At 35.1% G+C, this 20,000-nt stretch overlaps 1 protein-coding gene across 2 annotated transcripts in view; it reads left to right on the top strand.

Annotated features, from left to right (window-relative positions):
• LOC125680375 (rab3 GTPase-activating protein catalytic subunit-like) overlaps positions 1-20,000 on the top strand; it is a 31,528-nt gene that overhangs the window by 10,494 nt on the left and 1,034 nt on the right. Inside the window, exons 4-24 of one of the 2 annotated variants that reach the window (XM_048919879.2) lie at positions 1,684-1,852; positions 3,460-3,538; positions 3,639-3,758; positions 3,896-4,061; positions 4,892-4,991; positions 5,211-5,228; positions 8,267-8,348; positions 8,483-8,551; positions 8,778-8,851; positions 10,615-10,704; positions 10,849-11,018; positions 11,132-11,233; positions 11,331-11,503; positions 11,595-11,649; positions 11,735-12,082; positions 12,840-13,060; positions 13,280-13,458; positions 15,713-15,834; positions 16,013-16,109; positions 16,460-16,560; positions 16,677-16,895. In XM_048919879.2, coding sequence (XP_048775836.1) covers positions 1,684-1,852; positions 3,460-3,538; positions 3,639-3,758; positions 3,896-4,061; positions 4,892-4,991; positions 5,211-5,228; positions 8,267-8,348; positions 8,483-8,551; positions 8,778-8,851; positions 10,615-10,704; positions 10,849-11,018; positions 11,132-11,233; positions 11,331-11,503; positions 11,595-11,649; positions 11,735-12,082; positions 12,840-13,060; positions 13,280-13,458; positions 15,713-15,834; positions 16,013-16,109; positions 16,460-16,560; positions 16,677-16,895 — 2,754 coding nt within the window. The remainder of the gene's footprint in view (positions 1-1,683; positions 1,853-3,459; positions 3,539-3,638; positions 3,759-3,895; positions 4,062-4,891; positions 4,992-5,210; positions 5,229-8,266; positions 8,349-8,482; positions 8,552-8,777; positions 8,852-10,614; positions 10,705-10,848; positions 11,019-11,131; positions 11,234-11,330; positions 11,504-11,594; positions 11,650-11,734; positions 12,083-12,839; positions 13,061-13,279; positions 13,459-15,712; positions 15,835-16,012; positions 16,110-16,459; positions 16,561-16,676; positions 16,896-20,000) is intronic. The other variant, XM_048919880.2, reaches the window with a different exon arrangement.

Genomic DNA, 20,000 nt, shown 5'->3' with positions numbered 1-20,000 from the left:
CCTCCAAATTGAAGGTTAATTTACGGCCCTGCCGGGGGTTGGATGGGGCCACAATAGGGGATCAAAGTTTTACATACAAATATATAGGAAAAATCTTCTTCTCAAGAACCACTGAGCCAGAAAAGCTGATTTTTACATGAAAACTTTCTGACATAGTGCAGATTCAAGTTTGTTCAAATCATGGCCCCCGGGGGTAGGATGGGGCCACAAGGGGGATCAAAGTTTTACATACAAATATATAGTTAAAATCTTTTTCTCAATAACCACTGAGTCAGAAAAGCTGATATTTACAAGAAAACTTTCTGACATAGTGCAGATTCAAGTTTGTTCAAATCATGGCCCCCGGGGGGTAGGATGGGGCCACAAGTGGGGGGGGGGGGTTCAAAGTTTTACATACAAATATAGGAAAAATCTTTAAAAATCTTCTTCTCAAGAACCATTGGGCCAAAGAAGTTGACATTTACATGAAAGCTTTCTGACATAGTGTAGATTCAAGTTTGCAAAGGGTAGTTTGGGCCATAATAGGGACCAAGGTTTTACATGCAAATATATATGGAAAGTCTTCAGATATGGGCCAAGGTGACTCAGGTGAGCGATGTGGCACCTGGGCCTCTTGTTTTTTTTTATCTAATCCACAATATCTGAAAAAGTACTGAAAAGGTACTGAAAGGCTATCCTCTACCGTCTGTTTCAATTCAGATGGAAATTTGAATGGGATCATGGTGAATGTTAATCAACTTTCAGTGATTTTCAAGGGAGGTAACTCTTCCATGCTCTTAGCTTCCTACAAGGACAAGTTATCCCACATGATTTTGGCATATTTGAATTGAGGGTCTCTTCTAGTAAGATTTTACTACCGGGGTATGTATGGAAAAAAAAAATTCATTGACAACTAACCATTTTTTTCCATGGCACTGTCCTGTCCATAGAAGCACTTTTGACTTGAATCACCACTTTAAACTTATAAACCTAGCTATGATATTTGTGTAGAATGGACATAAAAACGGATGTAGATAAGAAACAATGAATGCAACCAAGTGCAAATTTAAAGTTGTATACAGTACAGGGGACTGGGGTCATAGTTTAAGAGAGTGCTACATAGTCAGTTATGTTGATTCCTGATGTCAGGCACTGACAGTTGAAAATCTGTGGTAATGTTTTGATACTGTTAAATTCACAGCATGATCCGACTTTCTGGATCACCACACTGAATCTAGGTCATGTCTCTCTCAAACTGATGATGTTACAACACACATTTTTGAGGAAAGTGATTGACAGCGTCACAGACTAAACTGCACAAAAAATAGTTTCACTCTATGTTTGTCTTTTAGCTAATTAGGAATACATTCATTGTCATATAGATGTATTTAGAAATACATAATGGAGAATATGATATATTTATCATTACTACAGTAACTTAATCTGAAGAGTTGGATAATGTCTCGTTAATGAGTGCGGATCATCAGATTAAACACAACACTTTGTACCTCATTTCATCTAATGTTGACTTGAAATGATCTGACTCTTCAGATCAAGTTCCTGCAGTTGTCCTATATATTTATTGTGTAAACTTACTGTATCCAATTTCATAGAGAATTTGATATAAAAATGGAAAATATGTTATTTGATTTACTGACCTCTCACTCAGCTTGTAGATGCTAATGCATTCTTCTACTTTGACAGGGCAGTCTTAGTACAGGAAAATGGTGTGAGAAAACAGAGACCATCAACTTTGCAGACTTTGTATTTTTGGTAACATACAAATATTTGGAGCGAAATGACATTCAGAAAACAGGAGAGGAGCAGAGACCAAGTCCAGATGATGAGTCTGAAGAAAAAGAAAGCTCAGAGGGTATTTGACTTTGTGTATATTTGATGTTTAGGTTACCGGTAACATATTAACAATTGTCGCATATGATGTCACAGTAATATGGTGCGTAAATCTCCGATCGAAATATGCATTATTGCTGTATTTGAATTTCAACTCGCAATATCTCTGTAAATATGCTCACAACAATTTTTATTGTATTTAGTATCCTTTTTAACTATAGTATGAAGAATATTTTTCATAAAATTATGCAAGTTTTAAAATTATGGAACAAGTTTTTTAAGGCATTGTGTCATACCCTGTTCAGATGTTGAAAACTTGGGTACTTTACAAGTGTTCTAGGTATAAATCAAATTACATAATACTAAAGTGACCTCTGTCATTGATATAGAGTTAAGGAAGAATGCTACACCAGAGAAATTTGATGTGGATGAAAAATGAGGATATTTACAACAATATTTTGAAATTGAAAACTTTTAAATTTACTTTATTTAGTCAAAAAGGTTAAGTAAAAAGTAATCTGGAATAAATTAAAAAGCCCTGCCAGATTTGAACCTGCTATGTGAAATTCAGCAGTTGGCATGCTCACCCACTGAGCTACTCAACTAGGCAATGAAATCCAAAAGGAAAAGACAAATATTACTGATATTTATATTTTCATTCTTGGTTTAAAAGGAAGTCAGCCATTATGATGCTATAGAGTACCTCCTTAAATGAAACATTCTTTTATGTGAATAATTTCTCTAATTTTTACTGGCGACAGATGTTCGGCAATGTCAAAAGCTTTTGCAAATTTTGCTCACAATTTCTGTGAATAATATAATTTCACTGGGGAATGCAATTTTGATTTATTTAATGTAAACTTTACTAACATATTTTGATATCGTATAAACTGAGTTAATGTTAATTTGTGTCATATGATGTCCTAGAAATGGCATTGCAATATGTTTGGCTTCTCTGTTTCTATTATGTTAGTTCTACAAGATGAATGTATGGAGAACTATTGTCATAACCCCAGTGTTACATTTGGTACCAAGACTTTAAACCTTTACCTTGGGCTTTGACCTACTCTTCAAAAACTTTAATCTTGGCTATATCTCTTGATGCAAGGGGGATAGGGCTTTAATATTTCACAAATATTTTCCTCATGACCAGACCAAAACTTTTGACCTAATGACCTTTGACCTACTTTTCAAAACTTTAATCAATATCTTTTGAACCAAGGGGAATGGGTAAGTTGAGGCATGCTTCCTGGTGAGCTATGTTACATGCATGCTCTGACAACTCTTGTTGTTATGGCAATATTGCACCACATAAAATGTGGTTTATCTTTATGATTATTCATCAAATACATATAAGTAAGTTGGGACTCTTTTAAAAACCGCTTTATGGTTTATGATGTGTAAACTGCCCTAACTTGCATTCTATCATTTAAATTGAGTAGAAATTACTTTCATTCTTTAACTAAAATAAAAAAAAGATGATATAAAGATTATAAATTCTCTTTTCTAATGATAATTGATATTCTTAAATACCAATAATTGATATTCTTACATTTATATATACTGATAATTAATATTCTAATAAGTGGATCTACTGGTAATTGATTTTCTTATATACTGATTTTCCAGATACTTTGCCTACAGTTATGGCTGACATGATGAGTCTAGATAATGACTTCCCATCAAAATCCCACTGTCTTTCTAGATGGTAAGTCTCGTTCCACTCATGTGAAAAAAAAATGTGTAGATTGAACAGTTCAACTGTAAATTAGATCGAGCATACCATGATTAATCTGTTTTCTCTACAGGTATGGCTTGCAGGAGTTTCTTGTCATAACACCATCTCAAACTTCTGCAGCCATAGATAGTGAAAGTAGAGCTAAAATTCTACTGAGCTCGGTATCCATTGCATTAAACAACACTGGAAGGTAATCAGAAGGGAGGTGTTCCTCTGCAGCTAGAGATAAGACTACCATGCAGTTTTGCATACGTATCCTTTGTGTTGAGATGTTTTCATTCTGGAGACACTCTTTCTCAGTTTACAGTAGATTTATTTCTGTTTCAGCCCTTTACCAGTGTTCATACAAGTGCAGCAGTACTGGAGAAAGATGTTTTGTGGGGCGTGTGTGCTGCCAGGGTCCTCAATAGACTTTGATGTCATTCACTTGAAGACAGCCCCTCCTCAGTATAACCATCTTTCAGGACTCCTGGATGTCTTCAAGGCTAAAATGGTATTTCTTAAGCACATACTTTTATCAGGTTGCTGGGACCAATGTCCCTGGATAGTTATTATGATATCTCCGGTGTCAGCGGTGTCCATGGACAGCAAATGATTTGTTTCCAAGAAAGGGTTAAATAGGACATGATTTAGATTTTATGAATGATGGATCTTTGGGCTTGTGCAGTTATTTCATGATATTTTGCGACCAAGTTATATAGTTTTTGCATCAGGTTTAAGATTTTCGAATGGTCCACTTTTAGAAACTATTAAACCTACACTATACAAATTTTAATGATGCAGCTATGGATACACTCAATATTCATGATTCAGATGCTGCATAAGTCCTATATTTTCGGGATGACAGACCCATTATTATTTTTTTGCTTGTCCTTTCTGTAGTAATTGTAATCGTTATGTGATTCAAGCATGCATTGGTGGTACCTCTATGGCTATTGGTTACATACAACCATTCATGATGCAGATACTGCATATGACCTTGTTTTCTGGAGAGTTATAGTTTTTTGTAGCTGGTACATTTGTATGTAGCTTTAATCTCTGTAGATGATATGATAATTTATGATTTGGAGTCTGATGTATTTTCCACCAGAGTGACTGGGTTGTAGTTTTTGCAGCAGGTGCCGAGTCCTGGGACAGTAAAAGTAGCGTTTATGTGGTTCAGCTTTGCTTTGATTATTCTTATCATAACTTCATCAAAGTTCTTTGTTTCTTTTATGAAATAAAATATCTCATTCCCATTCTGATGCACAGGAACCTCTTCTCATTCGAACCGACAAACACTGTGATGATTGCACATTATATTTATCTGTTGGTGTATTTCAGGCAACACAAATAATGCCGAGACCTACTGTGATGGTAGCAGTGAGATTTACATACATACTAACAGAGTGGCACAATACTGCCTGGCCTCAGGAACCACCAGGTGTGTTATCCATACATAATTCCAGAATTATAAAAACTGCTTTGTGGGCTCTATCATAGTTAGACTTTACTACAATGTTTCCCTGAATCTTAACTACCCCATACAACAGTAGAATCTTATGAAATAAAGTGTGAATATGATAGAAGTGATAGTGTAAATAAGTTTGATATCTGTTGATTTATACAATTTTTAAGATCCAAAAATTGTCTTTACTTTTAGTTTCTTTTATTCGCAAAGGTAAGAGTGCATGGCCTTACGGATTTTTGTGTGTTGCTATTTCAAAAGTGTGAAGTTGAGTGGTCCCCATCCCCTATTTGAAGACCATTAACTTGTCAGTAAAGCTTCTAACAAGTTGAGGAAAACCAAAAGTCATCAAGAATCTGAGTTAAAAAATTCTTTTTGATTTTTGGTTCATGAAAAAGTATAAAATGTTTGGTGACAGCAGAGGTGAAGGGTTTTGTAATTTTCCTGTTTTGATATTCATCATGGATTTGAATTACCCGTAATGGAAATGTTGATTATTATTTTTTAGTAATAAAGGCAACTGGAATGACAGCCAATTATTCTCAAAACTTGTATCCTTATTAAGTCACAGAGTCATTAAGGTGACATATTAGATCTCTTTTTTTAGTCTGTTGTTGTACACGAACATTTAATATTATATAGATATCATTGGACCAACATTTACAAGATCTCTTTGGTAAAGAGAACAAATTTGTGAATTTTATGGTCCTTGGTCCTATGTGGACTGAGAGATAGGCACAGAACCTAAATAATTCTTCTTCTTCAAAGTAGGGGCTTAGTCATACTGAGCAAGGAGGCCTTTATCAAGGGTGTGGAATTCATGCCTCCTGGTTCATGGGTTCTGAATCTAGAGCAGGAGTTTATGGGTTGTATTGTTTTCTCAGCTCCTAGACAACAAAATTCTACTCATGTACCATCAAAGAGTGGAATGCCTTACTCACCTCTACTGTGATGGCTCCGAGCCTTTAACACTTCAAGGCTCGTCTTCGTCAATAAGCCACTGGTTTCGTTAGCTTTTAAACTCACCTATAAATAGACCTCCACCAAAATATTTGTTTTAACATGTGCACACCCAACAGTGGCATAATAGTCATCATTTTTTATGGTGGCTGCTTACTGGTAGAAGTAGAAACAAGCGCACTGAGTGCATAGTAATAAAGAGCAGAGCATGGCTGCCTCTAGTCTACCAGAATTGAGAAATTTATGGCTCCTTGGTTCAGGAGTTCAGCTTGGACAGAGCTGTATATAGATAATACAGTGGCAATGCATAAATTTTAGGATGTTAAACATACAAACTAATTCTATAGGTAAAATGCTAAGGGAAGACTCTATCAGAATTGTGACATTTATGGCTTGGGTCAGTGGCTCTGGTTATATAACTGAAAAGCAAGGCTCTACTTAACATATGAAATGGTGTCAATGCAGGCCTTATGGTTAAAACGGTAAAACTTGATTATTGTGAACAAGTTATACTGAATTCACGCTTACGTAATTTTAAAACATACTATAAACTTATTAGGTTTAATGAATTACATGTACCGTATGTTGATAACGAATCAAAATTGTTCGTCCCCAGCCTTCACTATTTGGGTGTTTTACTGTATCATATAGTGAAAATGCTAATGATAGGCCATTGGTTTAAATGATAATTGGTTTGTAATCAAAACTAGTAAACTGGTTGATTATTGATTACATAATCAGTTTAAATAAATGATAATCGAGGAAATGTGTATGAAAACATACCACATCTCAATGAAAGTTTAGGCCAAATTCTCTTAAAATTCCCATTTATTGTGTTACTGTGATACTACTGATGTTTTGAACAATAATACCTAAATTTCAAAACCACAGCAGTCATAATTTTTTTTTCTTTTAGATCGACTTTTGTATTTGGAATGTGATAATTGATTATTGGAATTAGAAAGGATTTTAAACTGTTGTCCATCATCTGTCTGTCTGTCCGTTCGTCCATGCCTTTGTTCATCTGTAAACTTTTTACATTTTCAACTTCTTCTCCAGAACCACTGTGCCAATTTCAACCAAACTTGGCAAAAAGCATCCTTGAGTAAAGGGCTTTCAAGTTTGTTCAAATAAAGGGCCATGTCCCCTTCAAAAGGGAGATAATCACAAAAATTTAAAAATAGGATAATGTCATTTGAAAATCTTCTTCTCAAGAACCACTGGGCCAGGAAAGTAGAAATTTACATGAAAGGTTCATGACATAGTGCAGATTCATGTTTTTTTTTTTAAATCATAGCCTCCAGGGGTAGGATGAGGCCACAATAGGGGATCAAAGTTTTTCATACAAATATATAGACAAAATCTTTAAAAATCTTCTCAGAACCATTAGGCCAAAGAAGTTTACATTTACATGAAAGCTTCCTGACATAGTGCAGATTCAAGTTTGTAAAAATCATGGCCCCTGGGGGTAGGTTGGGGCCACAATAGAGATCATCAAAGTTTTACATGCGAATATATAGGGAAAATCTTTAAATATGGGCACAGGTGACTCAAGTGAGTGATGTGGCCTCTTGGTTTTTTTTTATTGTAATGAGTCACTGGATTAATGGATAATCCAAGGGGTTTAACGAGTATTAATGGGTAGCTAGAAAATTCTTTACTCTTGCATGCCTGTTTACAGAAAATCATGTTGACATTGTCATAAATGAGCTGTTTTATAGTAAAAAGAGTCAGTGCATGTTGCTCAGGTGACTGTTAAGGCCCATAAGCCTCAATCTTGTTAAAAGAAGATTAGTTGTAACAAATTACAAAGTCTTAGTAAATTTTCTTCCATGGTTGTATAATGTGTATATGAAATTTCTTAAACAATGATCAAGTGGATCTTTACTGCTAGCTAATATTAAACTGGCCTCGCTTAAACCCTCTCAGACTGAAAGAGGAATTTGTTGGGGTTTTTTTGTTGTTGAGGTCTACAACTCCAAAATTTACCACTGAAAGATGTATCAATCTTCACCATTTTATGGACCAAACTGTTAGTTATCAGGAAAAATTGTCATATTATTTGTAAAACTGAATTCATACAATTTACTTGATATCATTTTTCTAGCAACAAAGTTGATTCACAAAATATTGAGCTGCAAAAATAAATCAATAGCAAATTGATCCAAAGTCACAAAAATAAATTAGTGCAAAACTAAAAAAAAATTTGGAATACCTTGCTGAAACAAACTGACATTAAAACATGTACATAATATCATGATGTTTATGACATGAGTAATATTTATTTGAAGATTTTTCATCTCTCATGGAAGATGAAGTTGGTTGTTCAGATTTTGGGAATCTACCATTTGGAGCTTGTGAAGATCCTGTGAGGTAAGTCTATTGCATCAGAGATAAATTTACCTGATATACAAATGTCAGATATATATTTAGTAAGATTATAGATGAAATTTTACCATGATGTATTGTATATATGTTGTAGTAAATGTATATCAATTAAATTTCAGTGAAATGCAACTTGCATGCACTTGGCCTAGTTTATCAGAGGATATGATTGTTGAAAACCAAAGTTACAGGTATTTCCTTTTTTCCCGTTTTAAGTTTTATTAATGGTACCCATTTCCTCTGCATTGCACTTTTCTGCAATTTTAATTATGCTTTTGATATGAATTATTTCAAATGTTGGAACACCAGTAGGTATTTTGCTCTATTATCCAGTGTTATACTTGGGTAAATGGCATAAGCAAAGCAAAACACAGCTTTATTGCACACGGTTGTTATTTTTTTGTTTGTATATTACAGTGACCTTGACCCAATGCAAGCACCACAGTGGGCAGCCCGCATTATCATGACAGAAGATCCAAACTGTCTACTTGGTAAGTCAAAGCTTTTTTATCTGAAGGATTATAAATAGCTCACAATAAACTACTCTGACCATGAAATGATGAAACATGTAATTAAGGAGGTTGTAATTGCTGACTTCCTTTTAAAATATGGATGAAAATTGATATCAGCAATATTTGTCTATTCCTTTTCAAGTTAAATGCCTAGCTCAGTAGGTTAGCATGTCAGCTGCTGAACAGGCCTGGATTTTCCAATGTTTTAAAATACCTTAGGCATTTAACAGGCTCATTATCATTGTTCAGTAAGCAGTATGAAAAACAAGCCAACACCAGTGGCCATCTTCAGTCAATTGCCTAATAGATACAGTACTTAGCATTTGATACTAACGTTAAAGTTTTCTTTAGGCCACTGATAAAATGTGTTGTGTTTCCGCTAACCCGACCGACCCTAAATTATAGCCCAACTGACCCTAAATTATAGCCCCGACCCTAGAATTTTTTTTTGATATTTAAAATTAGATATCGTCATTTTTCAGAAAAAATATATTCCCGGTTCTTGGTTTTCTTTTTAGTTAGACATTGAGATGGTCTTTCAAACGCTTTAACAATGTACAAAATTGCATGGTATTGTGTCAAGCGTTTAAACAATATTGATAATATTTGTAACTAACAGCATAGCATGATGGTTGACCTAGTACCTCCATGCGTGCCTCACGCAACGGTGATTTAACAATTGAAGTTAACAGACGGTCGAGAGACTTTGCCAAGTGTCATGTTTCCATAGAAGACTTTGTTAAAATTGCTAACTCCTATGGGGGTTTTAGATGGTGGCTATTTATAGCCATGCACTGTCTTATGCTATCGCTTTAGCGGGCATTACTGTATATATACGGGAACTCGACCCTAGTTTTATATGGAGGTCATGATGCAGAGTGACAGACTTGAATATCCAATCTGTCAAATTTGTATGCACATCCATGGTTTCTGCTGCAGTTCTAACTGAAAACACTATGAAAAAGGCTGCAAATAAAGCAGTGAATGCATCCGAGTTGTTGATGGCTGGTGAGAGCTGAGAGGAAAAAACGATGTGCAGACTTTTTTTTAAATAAAAATTTATGTCCGCTAAAAAGTTTTAGCTGGAAGAGAGTTGGATCCCATTAGGATAAGTGGGATCTGCCCAGACTGTCTTCCTACCCTTGTTCCATTTAGATTGTGAAAATACATTCAGAAATGTATTAATAAACTTAAAATATGTTAATGAAAACCATCCCGCCACAAAATGGCTGAAATATTGCGAAAACGGCGTAAAACCTCAATCAATCAAAACCATCACATTATTTTCCTGTCAAACATATCCAATAGTAGTATTCCTATGACAACCAATCTAAATGTAGAAACAATATATCTGGTACTTGTATAGCATATTGGCATAAAGGAGTTAATTTTTGTGTTTTATGCTAGATATGTTTCATTGAAAAATATTGTTTCTTATAAAACATCTAGAAATAATCCTTAGCCAACAACAGGTGAAATGTTATGATTGAAAGTTTACTTGCAATGCAATTTAAGGAAAATTATATTTTGAAAGTATAAAATTCAATAGAACATTTAACTTGTTAGAGTTTACAATGTTTTTGCATACTTTGAAAAAATAAAATTTACAAAAAAAAAAATAAAATTTATTTCCTACTTACCCTATTTTTTTCTGGAACGTTAGCGGAAACTTAACAATTTTTGTCATTGGCCTTATCATTCAGGGTAGTGCTTTAATTGTATGGATACTTTGATATTTTTAGGTAAATACTTGAGTGAGTTTCTGAAAATTGCGCACAGAAAAGAGACAGTGGAGGATCTGTTGTGGAATGTCTTATCTAAAGAGGAAGATGGTAATAATCTGAGCTAGATCATCAAGCATTTTGTAAAGAATGTATCTTAATTCATCATCAAAAATATCCTCTGATTATTAATTGATGTGTTCATTGCTTTCAATATTAACATAAGTATGTCGTCAGCACCAGTTGATTTTGTAGATCAGACAGCTGATATTAGTCAGGCTCTACAGAAACTGACAGAACCGAAAGTGGCCAAAATGTACAACATTCCTTCTCTTAGTAATGTGGTCCATAGTGCTAGCAGCAGACTGGCCATCAAACCTGGACAGGCACCAATTAATGGGGACACTCTCACAGCACTGCTAGATGTGAGTGCTGGCCTTAGTGATAAATTCTCTTACTATTTTTAAGATACAATGACATAATTGGCATGAACATTATATGATGAAACCCAGTTTTACAGAAGATGTTTCATTTACAGTTCTTATTTCCTGATGCAAAACCAAATTGGGAGAAAGATGACAAAAGTGAAAGTGAAAATGAAAGTAACAAACCAAACAGTAAATATTCCCACATCAGAGAGGTAAGAAAATTCAAAAAGGTTACAAATCTGTTGCATATAGATGCGTATTTTGTTTTCTTTTCTCCTCATTATTGCGACCATTTTTTTTCTTTTGTAGAATTTGTCAAAGCAGCTGAAGTCTGCCCCTGATGGTAGTCTTCTGCATAATTTAGTCATTGCATTGGTGATGGTAAACATGCATCATGGAGGAATTCGGGGTGTTGCCCAGTTATGGCAAGAGTTTGTCCTAGAGATGAGATACCGGTGGGAGAACAAGTACCCAATCAGTGGGTCAGTTTGTTTACCCAATCAAAAGTCTTCAATTTGATGTTAGATATGAAATTTTGCAGGTTTATCTATATTTCTTAATTTTGCATTGCAGAATTAGTCCAGGGTCACCAAACTTGGGAACTTGTCTTCTCTATCAAAAGTTACAGGTGAGGACATGTACATATATAAATGATAAAAGTGTTTTCTAATAGAATTTTTATTTGCTATGAATTAAAAACTGTTACATTACAGATGCTGAATTGTTGTATAGAAAGGAAGATAAAGAGAGAACAGTTGTTCAAAGGTTACACGGGACAGAGTGCAGATGATATGACAGATTCTGGAAGTCCTGATGATGTAATGTCTAGTCACTTATCTACCTCAGACTCTGAAATATGTGGTGCTAATGAATCAGAAGAGAGTAGATATGAATCTAAACAGCATTCAAAACGAGATGATGAGAAAGAAAAGGAGGATATCCCAGCCAAAAGACCACATTTGGACAGTTCTAGTGACGATGAGTTTTTTGAGTGTGGAGATGAGGGGGAAGACAGTGAGGATGGATGTACAGAGATGGAAGTAGAGACTGTAATGGCAAAGGTAGGGAATGTTTAGGAATAGTTCATCTTAGTACTTACGATAAGTGGAGACAATGACTAAAGGCAAAGGTAGAGAATGTTTAGGAATAGTTCATCTTAGTACTTACGATAAATGGAGACAATGACAGCAAAGGTAGAGAATAGGAATAGTTCATCTTAGTACTTACGATAAGTGGAGACAATGACTAAAATGTGAGATACATACACATCGGTGCATGTACATGTATTGAAATATCTATATAAACTTTTTTGTTTGTCCTGAGGAAGGGATAGCTCGTCCCTACTAGGACATAATGAATTGTTTGTATCGTTGATCATCATATTGGTGCTTTATATATATATATATATATATATATATATACATTTCTAATGTTTTGCCTTTTACCAATTGAAATGATAGTAGTCATTTCCTCATGAATGTGAATGATGTGTGTATGAATCTTAATAAATATAGTATGACTGTTTTAACCACTGGGAATTCTGACTGTAATAAAAATAGAATGTAAATATAAGATTTTTAAAATACATGAAGGCATGAACAGCAATGCCTCACGCCGGCATCCTTTTCGTGATGGTCATCAGCATGTGGGCATAAAGCATTGCAGTTCATACCCTCAAATGTATTTAAAAAATGAAATTTAATGTAAGTGTAAGGAATGTAGGTAAATGTGGATGTGTTGTAATTAGCTTATGTGATTACATGTTTGTACAAAATTTTATTATTCTTCAAATACATTGCCAAAGATCAAATATTTCAGGATAAATCAGCAGCAGATGGAGATATGGTCTCTTTGGAAATGTCTATGACAAGCTCCTCCTCTTATGTGGACACTGCCACAAACAAACCAGAGGGGCGGCTGGCAAAGTCGGGGGATCTCAAACTTCTAAACTCAGAGGAACCGCTGTATATTCCTATCACACAGGATCCCTCTCCCATGACAGAAGACATGCTGGAGGAGCATGCAGAGGTTCTAGCCAGGTACAACTGACAAAACAAGGTTTACACAATACAAGTAGATATAGTAAATGTATGAAAAAATTGATTAACATGGATGATTTTCTGTTTAACTAATTAGTGACACTCATATTTTGATAACTGGGAAACACAGTAAGTTTCTGTAATGCACTCTGTAAATAGATGTTGGATATTATGTAACTACTCTGTCAATTAATGGTACTATATGTTTTAATTATATAGGCTAGGTACTTCATCAGAGGGAGCCCAGCTGAGGGCAAGGATGCAGAGTGCATGTCTTGTGTCAGACATGGAGTCATTTAAAGCAGCCAATCCAGGCTGTGTTGTTGAAGACTTTGTCAGGTGGTATTCACCAAGAGACTGGGTGGAGGATGAAGACTCAACAAAGGAAAATCCTAAAGGTGAGATGCAGAAAAAAGAAGCAAACAAAGCATTCAAAGCTTCTGTGAAGAGAACAGTTCTCTTGCTCACCATAAAATATGTGACAGCATTCCCTTATCAGAATTTCCATAGAAAGCCAGCTCACTTTAAAAAACTGAGTCACAGTGACTGGATTTAAATTATTGGGGAGGTCCTTTTTGTTGCTTTTTATTGATCACCTTTGCATTGTCAATTTACTGACATTGTATATAGGATGTAGATTTATAGCTATGCTACAGATGCTGCATGTGTCTTGCATTTTCTATAGAATAGAATAGATTTATTGAAACCTGTTTGGGGCCATTGAGGGTATACAATAAAGAGCAACATACAAAGGAAGAAAGTCAAAATTGATAGTAGTAACATTTTGACATAAAAAAAAAGAGAAAAAGAAACTGACTAGAGAAGATTATAGGTGTTGGGGATTAGAGAAGATTATAGGTGTTGGGGATTAGAGAAGATTATAGGTGTTGGGGATTATCTGTGTATGGTAAATACATGGGATTGATATATGTACAAAAATAACCTGTATCATGTACACTTGTACTAGAGTATTAACATCATTACTCTTTTTAATACATTTGTTTGATTCTTTTTAAGGTTACAGGGGTCGAAATTAACTTTTTCTACCACAGGCTAATTTTAACCTGTGGGTAAAAAATCCACAGGCTAAAATGAAAACCTACAAGCTAAAATAAAAATAATGAAGCAGTGCTCTTTTTTCATAGTTTTTTGTTTTAATCAATGATTTTCCCCATCATTGATCCTAGTGGGTCAACATGTAGGCATCATTTGAACAAGACACTAAGTTACGTAAGTCATATGGTGCAATGTTTAGGTTTCTCGACCATCGCACCTCTAATCCACACCCTGTTTACTGCAGGTCTAGATCCAATGTCTTCCAATTTCCTGCCACATCAGGGGTGTCACTAGTGATTTTTCAAAGCGAATCCCGGACTCATGGTTTATAAGCAGCACGATCATGAGTCCCATGGACTTTTTTGATAATCGTCTACGCGCCGAGCAGTGCACTCGTGTCATCACTACAACCCGACATCAATAAGACAATATGACAATAAATTAATGTAGATACCATGTAGGTCATTCTGATAAAAATGACTACCGGAAGACTTGGTTAAATATATACTCCGATTTTTTTAAAAAGATAAATGAATAACAAAAACCTCATACTTGGAATTCAATTTAATCACCCCTATAAGTGAACAGGACTCGTGGCACGTGTCTATATTTTTCATCATAATGCGATGTCCGACCTCAAAAGCATTTGTTTGACTCCGAGTTTCTTAAAAAAACATAAAAGAAAAATCCGGATAGAAACGGTTATTGAAATCGGTCGTTCATGTAAGTGTTTGTATGATTCTGAATGCAAGTTTAAGAAAAGCGAATAGCGCATCACCGTATAAAACGGATACAATACGATCATGGTTTGTAAATCACCAATCGCTAAGATTTTCAAGTGTCCACTATTTTTACTCGCTTTTTTTCAAATCTACTCGCATTTTGCGAGTATTTCTCGCTAATTTCGAGCCCTGGGGTTATATAATGCACTATTTCTTGTTTTAAAAATATTGATTTAAAAATTGCTTGATATTAAAGCAACATATCATTCTCATTGGACATAATCCACAGAAATTTTTCTTCATGTGTTAAACTATAGAAATTTTTACCATATTTAGTAATATCCTCAAAAAATGTATGTCTATCACCTTTATATAAGGGACATTCAATCAATGAATGGATCTCATCTTTCACACAATTAATGTTGCACATTCTACAAATTCTTTCAAGGATGGTTTTCTGTGCTTTCATTTTTGTAATTTTTCATATCTTCCACTTTCAATTCTTAGATTATGTGTGCTTATTCTAAATAGAAGTACATGTATAATAGTTTCTGTAGAAGTTGTAAAAGTGTTTACAGCTTGTCCATTCCTAATCCTAAGTTTGTGTACTTAAAAACCTTGCATTGATCTAACTTAAATGAATCATGGATTTGTTAATTAATGCTTCCTACTTTGTCCAACATTGACTGAACTTGTATGGATGGTGCATGCAGTGAAATTTTTGTGTGTGAATATACAGATACCTAAAGAATAACTGAAAAGTCTATAATGATTAAGTAAAGTTATGCATTTTGCTGAGGAATTGTTTTGTGTGAGACATACATGTAGATGTATTATCACTTGTATATACATATGTATTTTGTTCATTGGGTAGGTCATCTGAGCACAAGGATGCAAATCCCTGGTAACATCTGGAGTGAGGCCTGGCAGAGTGCCAAACCAGTGCCAGCAAGGAGACAGAAGAGGCTGTTTGATGACACTAAGGAAGCTGAAAAGGTTAGAACTTGATAAAGACTCTCTGTGATTAAATGTATATCTGTATAAAGTTGCTTTTGAAGTGAATGGAAAAACACAGGAATAAGACTTGTTTTAGAAAGAGTAACAAAATAAAGGATGTACTAGTGAATTTGTTGACCCAGCATGCACCACTTTTTTACCTTTAACATCCCTGTAGGTACTGCATTTCCTGTCTGCCATGAAGCCAGCAGATGTGGTGGTTCACTTCCTACCTATGTTGCTACATTCATCTATTTTCAAAATCATTGATAATGGTGAGTTACATCACATGTGCCCTCACAAAAATACATGTACGTGAAATCATGTCCACATACATGACATTTCTCATCTGTAAATATCAGTGGTACTGGAATAAACAATTATTTCTTCTTTTGAAATTCTTCTACTACACCAAAATCTTTTAAAATCAGGATCCTTTTTTCTATGGAGTAAACATGTAGTTTGACTGTTTAGATGAAATTCATGTATATTATACTTGTATGTGTTTATGAATCCTACAACATATGTCTTATTCAGTGCACATTTAATTTGAATTTACATTTAATTCTGGACATGAAGTATGCATGTATGTATTGTTAAATTAAAATGATCTTCCGATATACAGAGGACTCGGATATTCCAAAACTGAAAGATATGATAGAACACTTGGTGTCAAAAGCCTCTATGGTTACTAGGACTCCTCACCAAGAGGTCAGGAGATATGAGGTATTTATGATCTACAAAATTTTAGTGAATATTTAATTGTACATGTTTGTTGTGGATAAAGGTCTAAAAATATTTTTTGTAGTATCATTACTTTACCATGCTATTAATTATGATAGGATTTAGTCAAGCTGATGACCCTAGCAGAAACTTTGATAGCAAGGGCAACATCCCTGAAGGCTAAATTTCCCAATTCTCTCGAGGAGAGCTCGAGTGGAAAAGAAGATGTGGGGAAATTCATCAGTGACCTCCTCCACCATACTGAGGTCCCTATTAATGGTGGACCAACAGGACCAGTAGGGAACATGATCCACAAGCTGTTTGTGGCGGCTCAGAAGGTAAAATAAAAAATCAACAAAAACCCCTCTTACCTGAAAACATGTGATAGTGTTAAAAGTCATTGCTAATCATTTTAAAGAATGACTCACAGTTATAGAGTTACTCTCCTTACAGTGGAAGTTTTTTTTGGGGGGGGGGGGGGGTGGGTGTACTTGTCATTGTGGTCCTAAGCTTCATATACATAATAGAGTCAACAATGTATTGTCATGCCTGTGCTATTAGATTCTTTGTTCTGCTGAGTTTTAATGGGCTTTACTATTTCTAAATATAAGATTTGGTTTCTAAAACATGCATATATCTCAAAAGACATATGTATAGTAAATCTATGTACTTCTAGTAATCGAGAACTGCAACATTCTTGTATATAGATATATATCCCCTATATCCAAGAGGAAATAATTAGCAGAGGATTGTGAACAAGAGGCCCACAGGCCTTATCGATCACCTGAGTATTGCTGATAAGTATTATTAGTCCCAAGGCCTATGAAATCTAGAAAAAATCCTGTTTTGAAGGCTACTATTCAACAAACTTTTAAAGTACATGTATATAAGTTTTAAGATCACAACTTTCTTTTAAATGCCCTCAATAGTGCCTATAATGATGAAAGGATTTACATGATATAATATTTGTAACATTCACACAATATGACTAATTTGGACCCATCGGTTGCAAAATTCACAAGTTTAGTACATCCATTTCTGCTTTTCCTAAGTATTCATTTAGGTTTAGCTCACCTGAGCTGAAAGCTCAAGTGAGCTTTTCTGATTACCCGTTGTCTGCGTGTCTGTCTGTAAACTTTTCATAAACTTTTCAACTTCTTCTCCAGAACCATAGGGCCAATTTCAACCAAACTTGGCACAAGTCAATCTTGGGTGAAGGGATTCAAGTATGTTCAAATGAAGGACCATGTCCCTTCAAAAGGAAGATAATCACAAAAATGCACAAATATGGTGGGGTTATTTAGATATTTAAGAATCTTCTTTAAGAACGACTGGACCAGAAAAGCTGAAATTTACTTGAAAGCTTCTTGACATAGTGGAGATTCAAATTTGTTAAAATCATGGCCTCTGGGGTAGGGTGGGGCCACAATAGGGGATCAAATGTTTACATGCGAATATATAGGGTAAATCTTTTAAAGTCTTCTCAAGAACCACTGGGCCATAAGACTGTAGATTTACCTGAAAGCTTCCTAGCATAAAGTAGATTCAAGTTTGTTCAGATAATGACCCCTGGAGGTAGGATAGGGTTACAATAGAGGATCAAAGTTTTACATGCTAATATCTAGGAAAATCATCTTTTCCAGAACTAATGAGCCAATTTCAACCAAACTTGGCACAAATCATCCTTAGGTGAAGGAGATTCAAGCTTATTCAAATGAAGGGCCTTGCCACCTTCAAAGGGGAGATAATCACAAAAATGCAAAAATCTTCTTCTCAAGAACCACTGGGTCAGAAAAGCAGAAATTTACATAGTGGAGATTTTTTAAATAATGACTCCCGGGGGTAGGGTGGGGCCATAATAGGGAATCAAATTTTTACATGTGAATATATAGGGAAGATCTTTAAAAGTTTTCTTCTCAAGAACCACGTGCTAAGCCATAAGAGTGGAGATTTCCCTGAAAGCTTCATGGTATAAAGTAGGTTCAAGTGTGTCAGATAATGGTGCCACAATAGGGGATCAAAGTTTTACCTACAAATATAACTATAGGGAAAATCTTTTAAAAAAATTTGCTCAAGAGCCACTGGACCAGAAAAGATTATATTTACATGAAAGGTTCCTAACATTGTGCAGATTCAGGTTTGTTAAAACAATGGTCCCCGGGGATAGGGTGGGGCCACAATAGGGGATCAAAGTTTTACGTACAAATATATAGGGAAAGTCTTTAAAAATCTTCTTCTCAAGAACCAGTGTGCCAGAAAAGTTTACATTTACATGAAAACTTCCTGACAAAGTGCATATTCAAGTTTGTGAAAATCATGCCCCCAGGGGGCCACAATACATACAAATATATAAGGAAAATCATTAAAAATCTTCTTCTGAAGAATCACTGGGCCAGAAAAGTTTACATTTTACATGGAAGCCTCCTGACATAGTGCATTTATAAGTTTGTTACTTATCATGTAAAATCATGCTCCCAAGGGGGGGGGGGGATTACATGCAAATATATAGAAAAAAACCTTTTTCTCAAGAACTATTTGGGCCAGAAAAGTTTACATTCACTTGAAAGCTTCCTGACATAGTGCAGATTCAAGTTTGTAAAAACATAGCCCCCCCCCCCCCCCCCCCCCCCCCCCCGGGAGTAGGTTGGGGCCACAATAGGGATCAAAGTTTTACATGCGAATATATAAGGAAAATCTTTAAATATGTGCCAAGGTGATTCAGGTGAGCGATGTGGCCCATGTGCAGTTGTAGAAAAGAAAAATTTTGAAAATTGGTCAATTTTTTCCTTACCCCTAAGGCCCCAGGGGTGCAAGAATTTTGAAATTTACAATTTAGCTCCCACCCCTTGTCCAAAAGGTGCTTCATACCAACTGTGTAAAGAAATGGACTGGTAGTAATGAAGAAGTTAAAAATATCTATTGTTCACACATTTACTAAATGACCATTTTTGCCCCATCTTCATACCAAAACCCTACTCCTGGGATCATCAGAATTACAATTTTGTTAAAGGACTACCTGCTCTTTCTAAATATCCATTTAATTTTAATTTAGTATCAATAGCACTAAAGAAGATGTTATATAAATGTTTTACACACAAGTGCTATGTACCAAGTTTGGCCTCGCCCTGGGGTCAGAACCTCTACCCTTAGGATTATGAAATTTACAATTTTGGTACAGGCCTTCTTGCGGTATATCACTGTGCATTTAGATTTTCTTACACATGTGCAGTTATAAAAAAGGATTTTTGAAAATTGGTTAATTTGTGGCAGTTTTTGCCCCACCCCTAAGGCCCCAGGGGTGCAAGAGTTCAGAAATTTACAATTTATGTCCCTCTTGTGCCAATGATGCTTCTTACCAAATTGGAAAAGAATTGGAATAGCAGTTATCAAAAGTTCAAAATGTTCAATTGTTAATGCACAACAGACGACAACCAATAGCATAA

Source organism: Ostrea edulis, chromosome 2, assembly GCF_947568905.1.
Source record: "Ostrea edulis chromosome 2, xbOstEdul1.1, whole genome shotgun sequence".
Lineage (NCBI taxonomy): Eukaryota > Metazoa > Mollusca > Bivalvia > Ostreida > Ostreidae > Ostrea > Ostrea edulis.
Note: the sequence above shows the minus strand (reverse complement) of the source record. Positions and strands in the feature narration are given on the sequence as shown.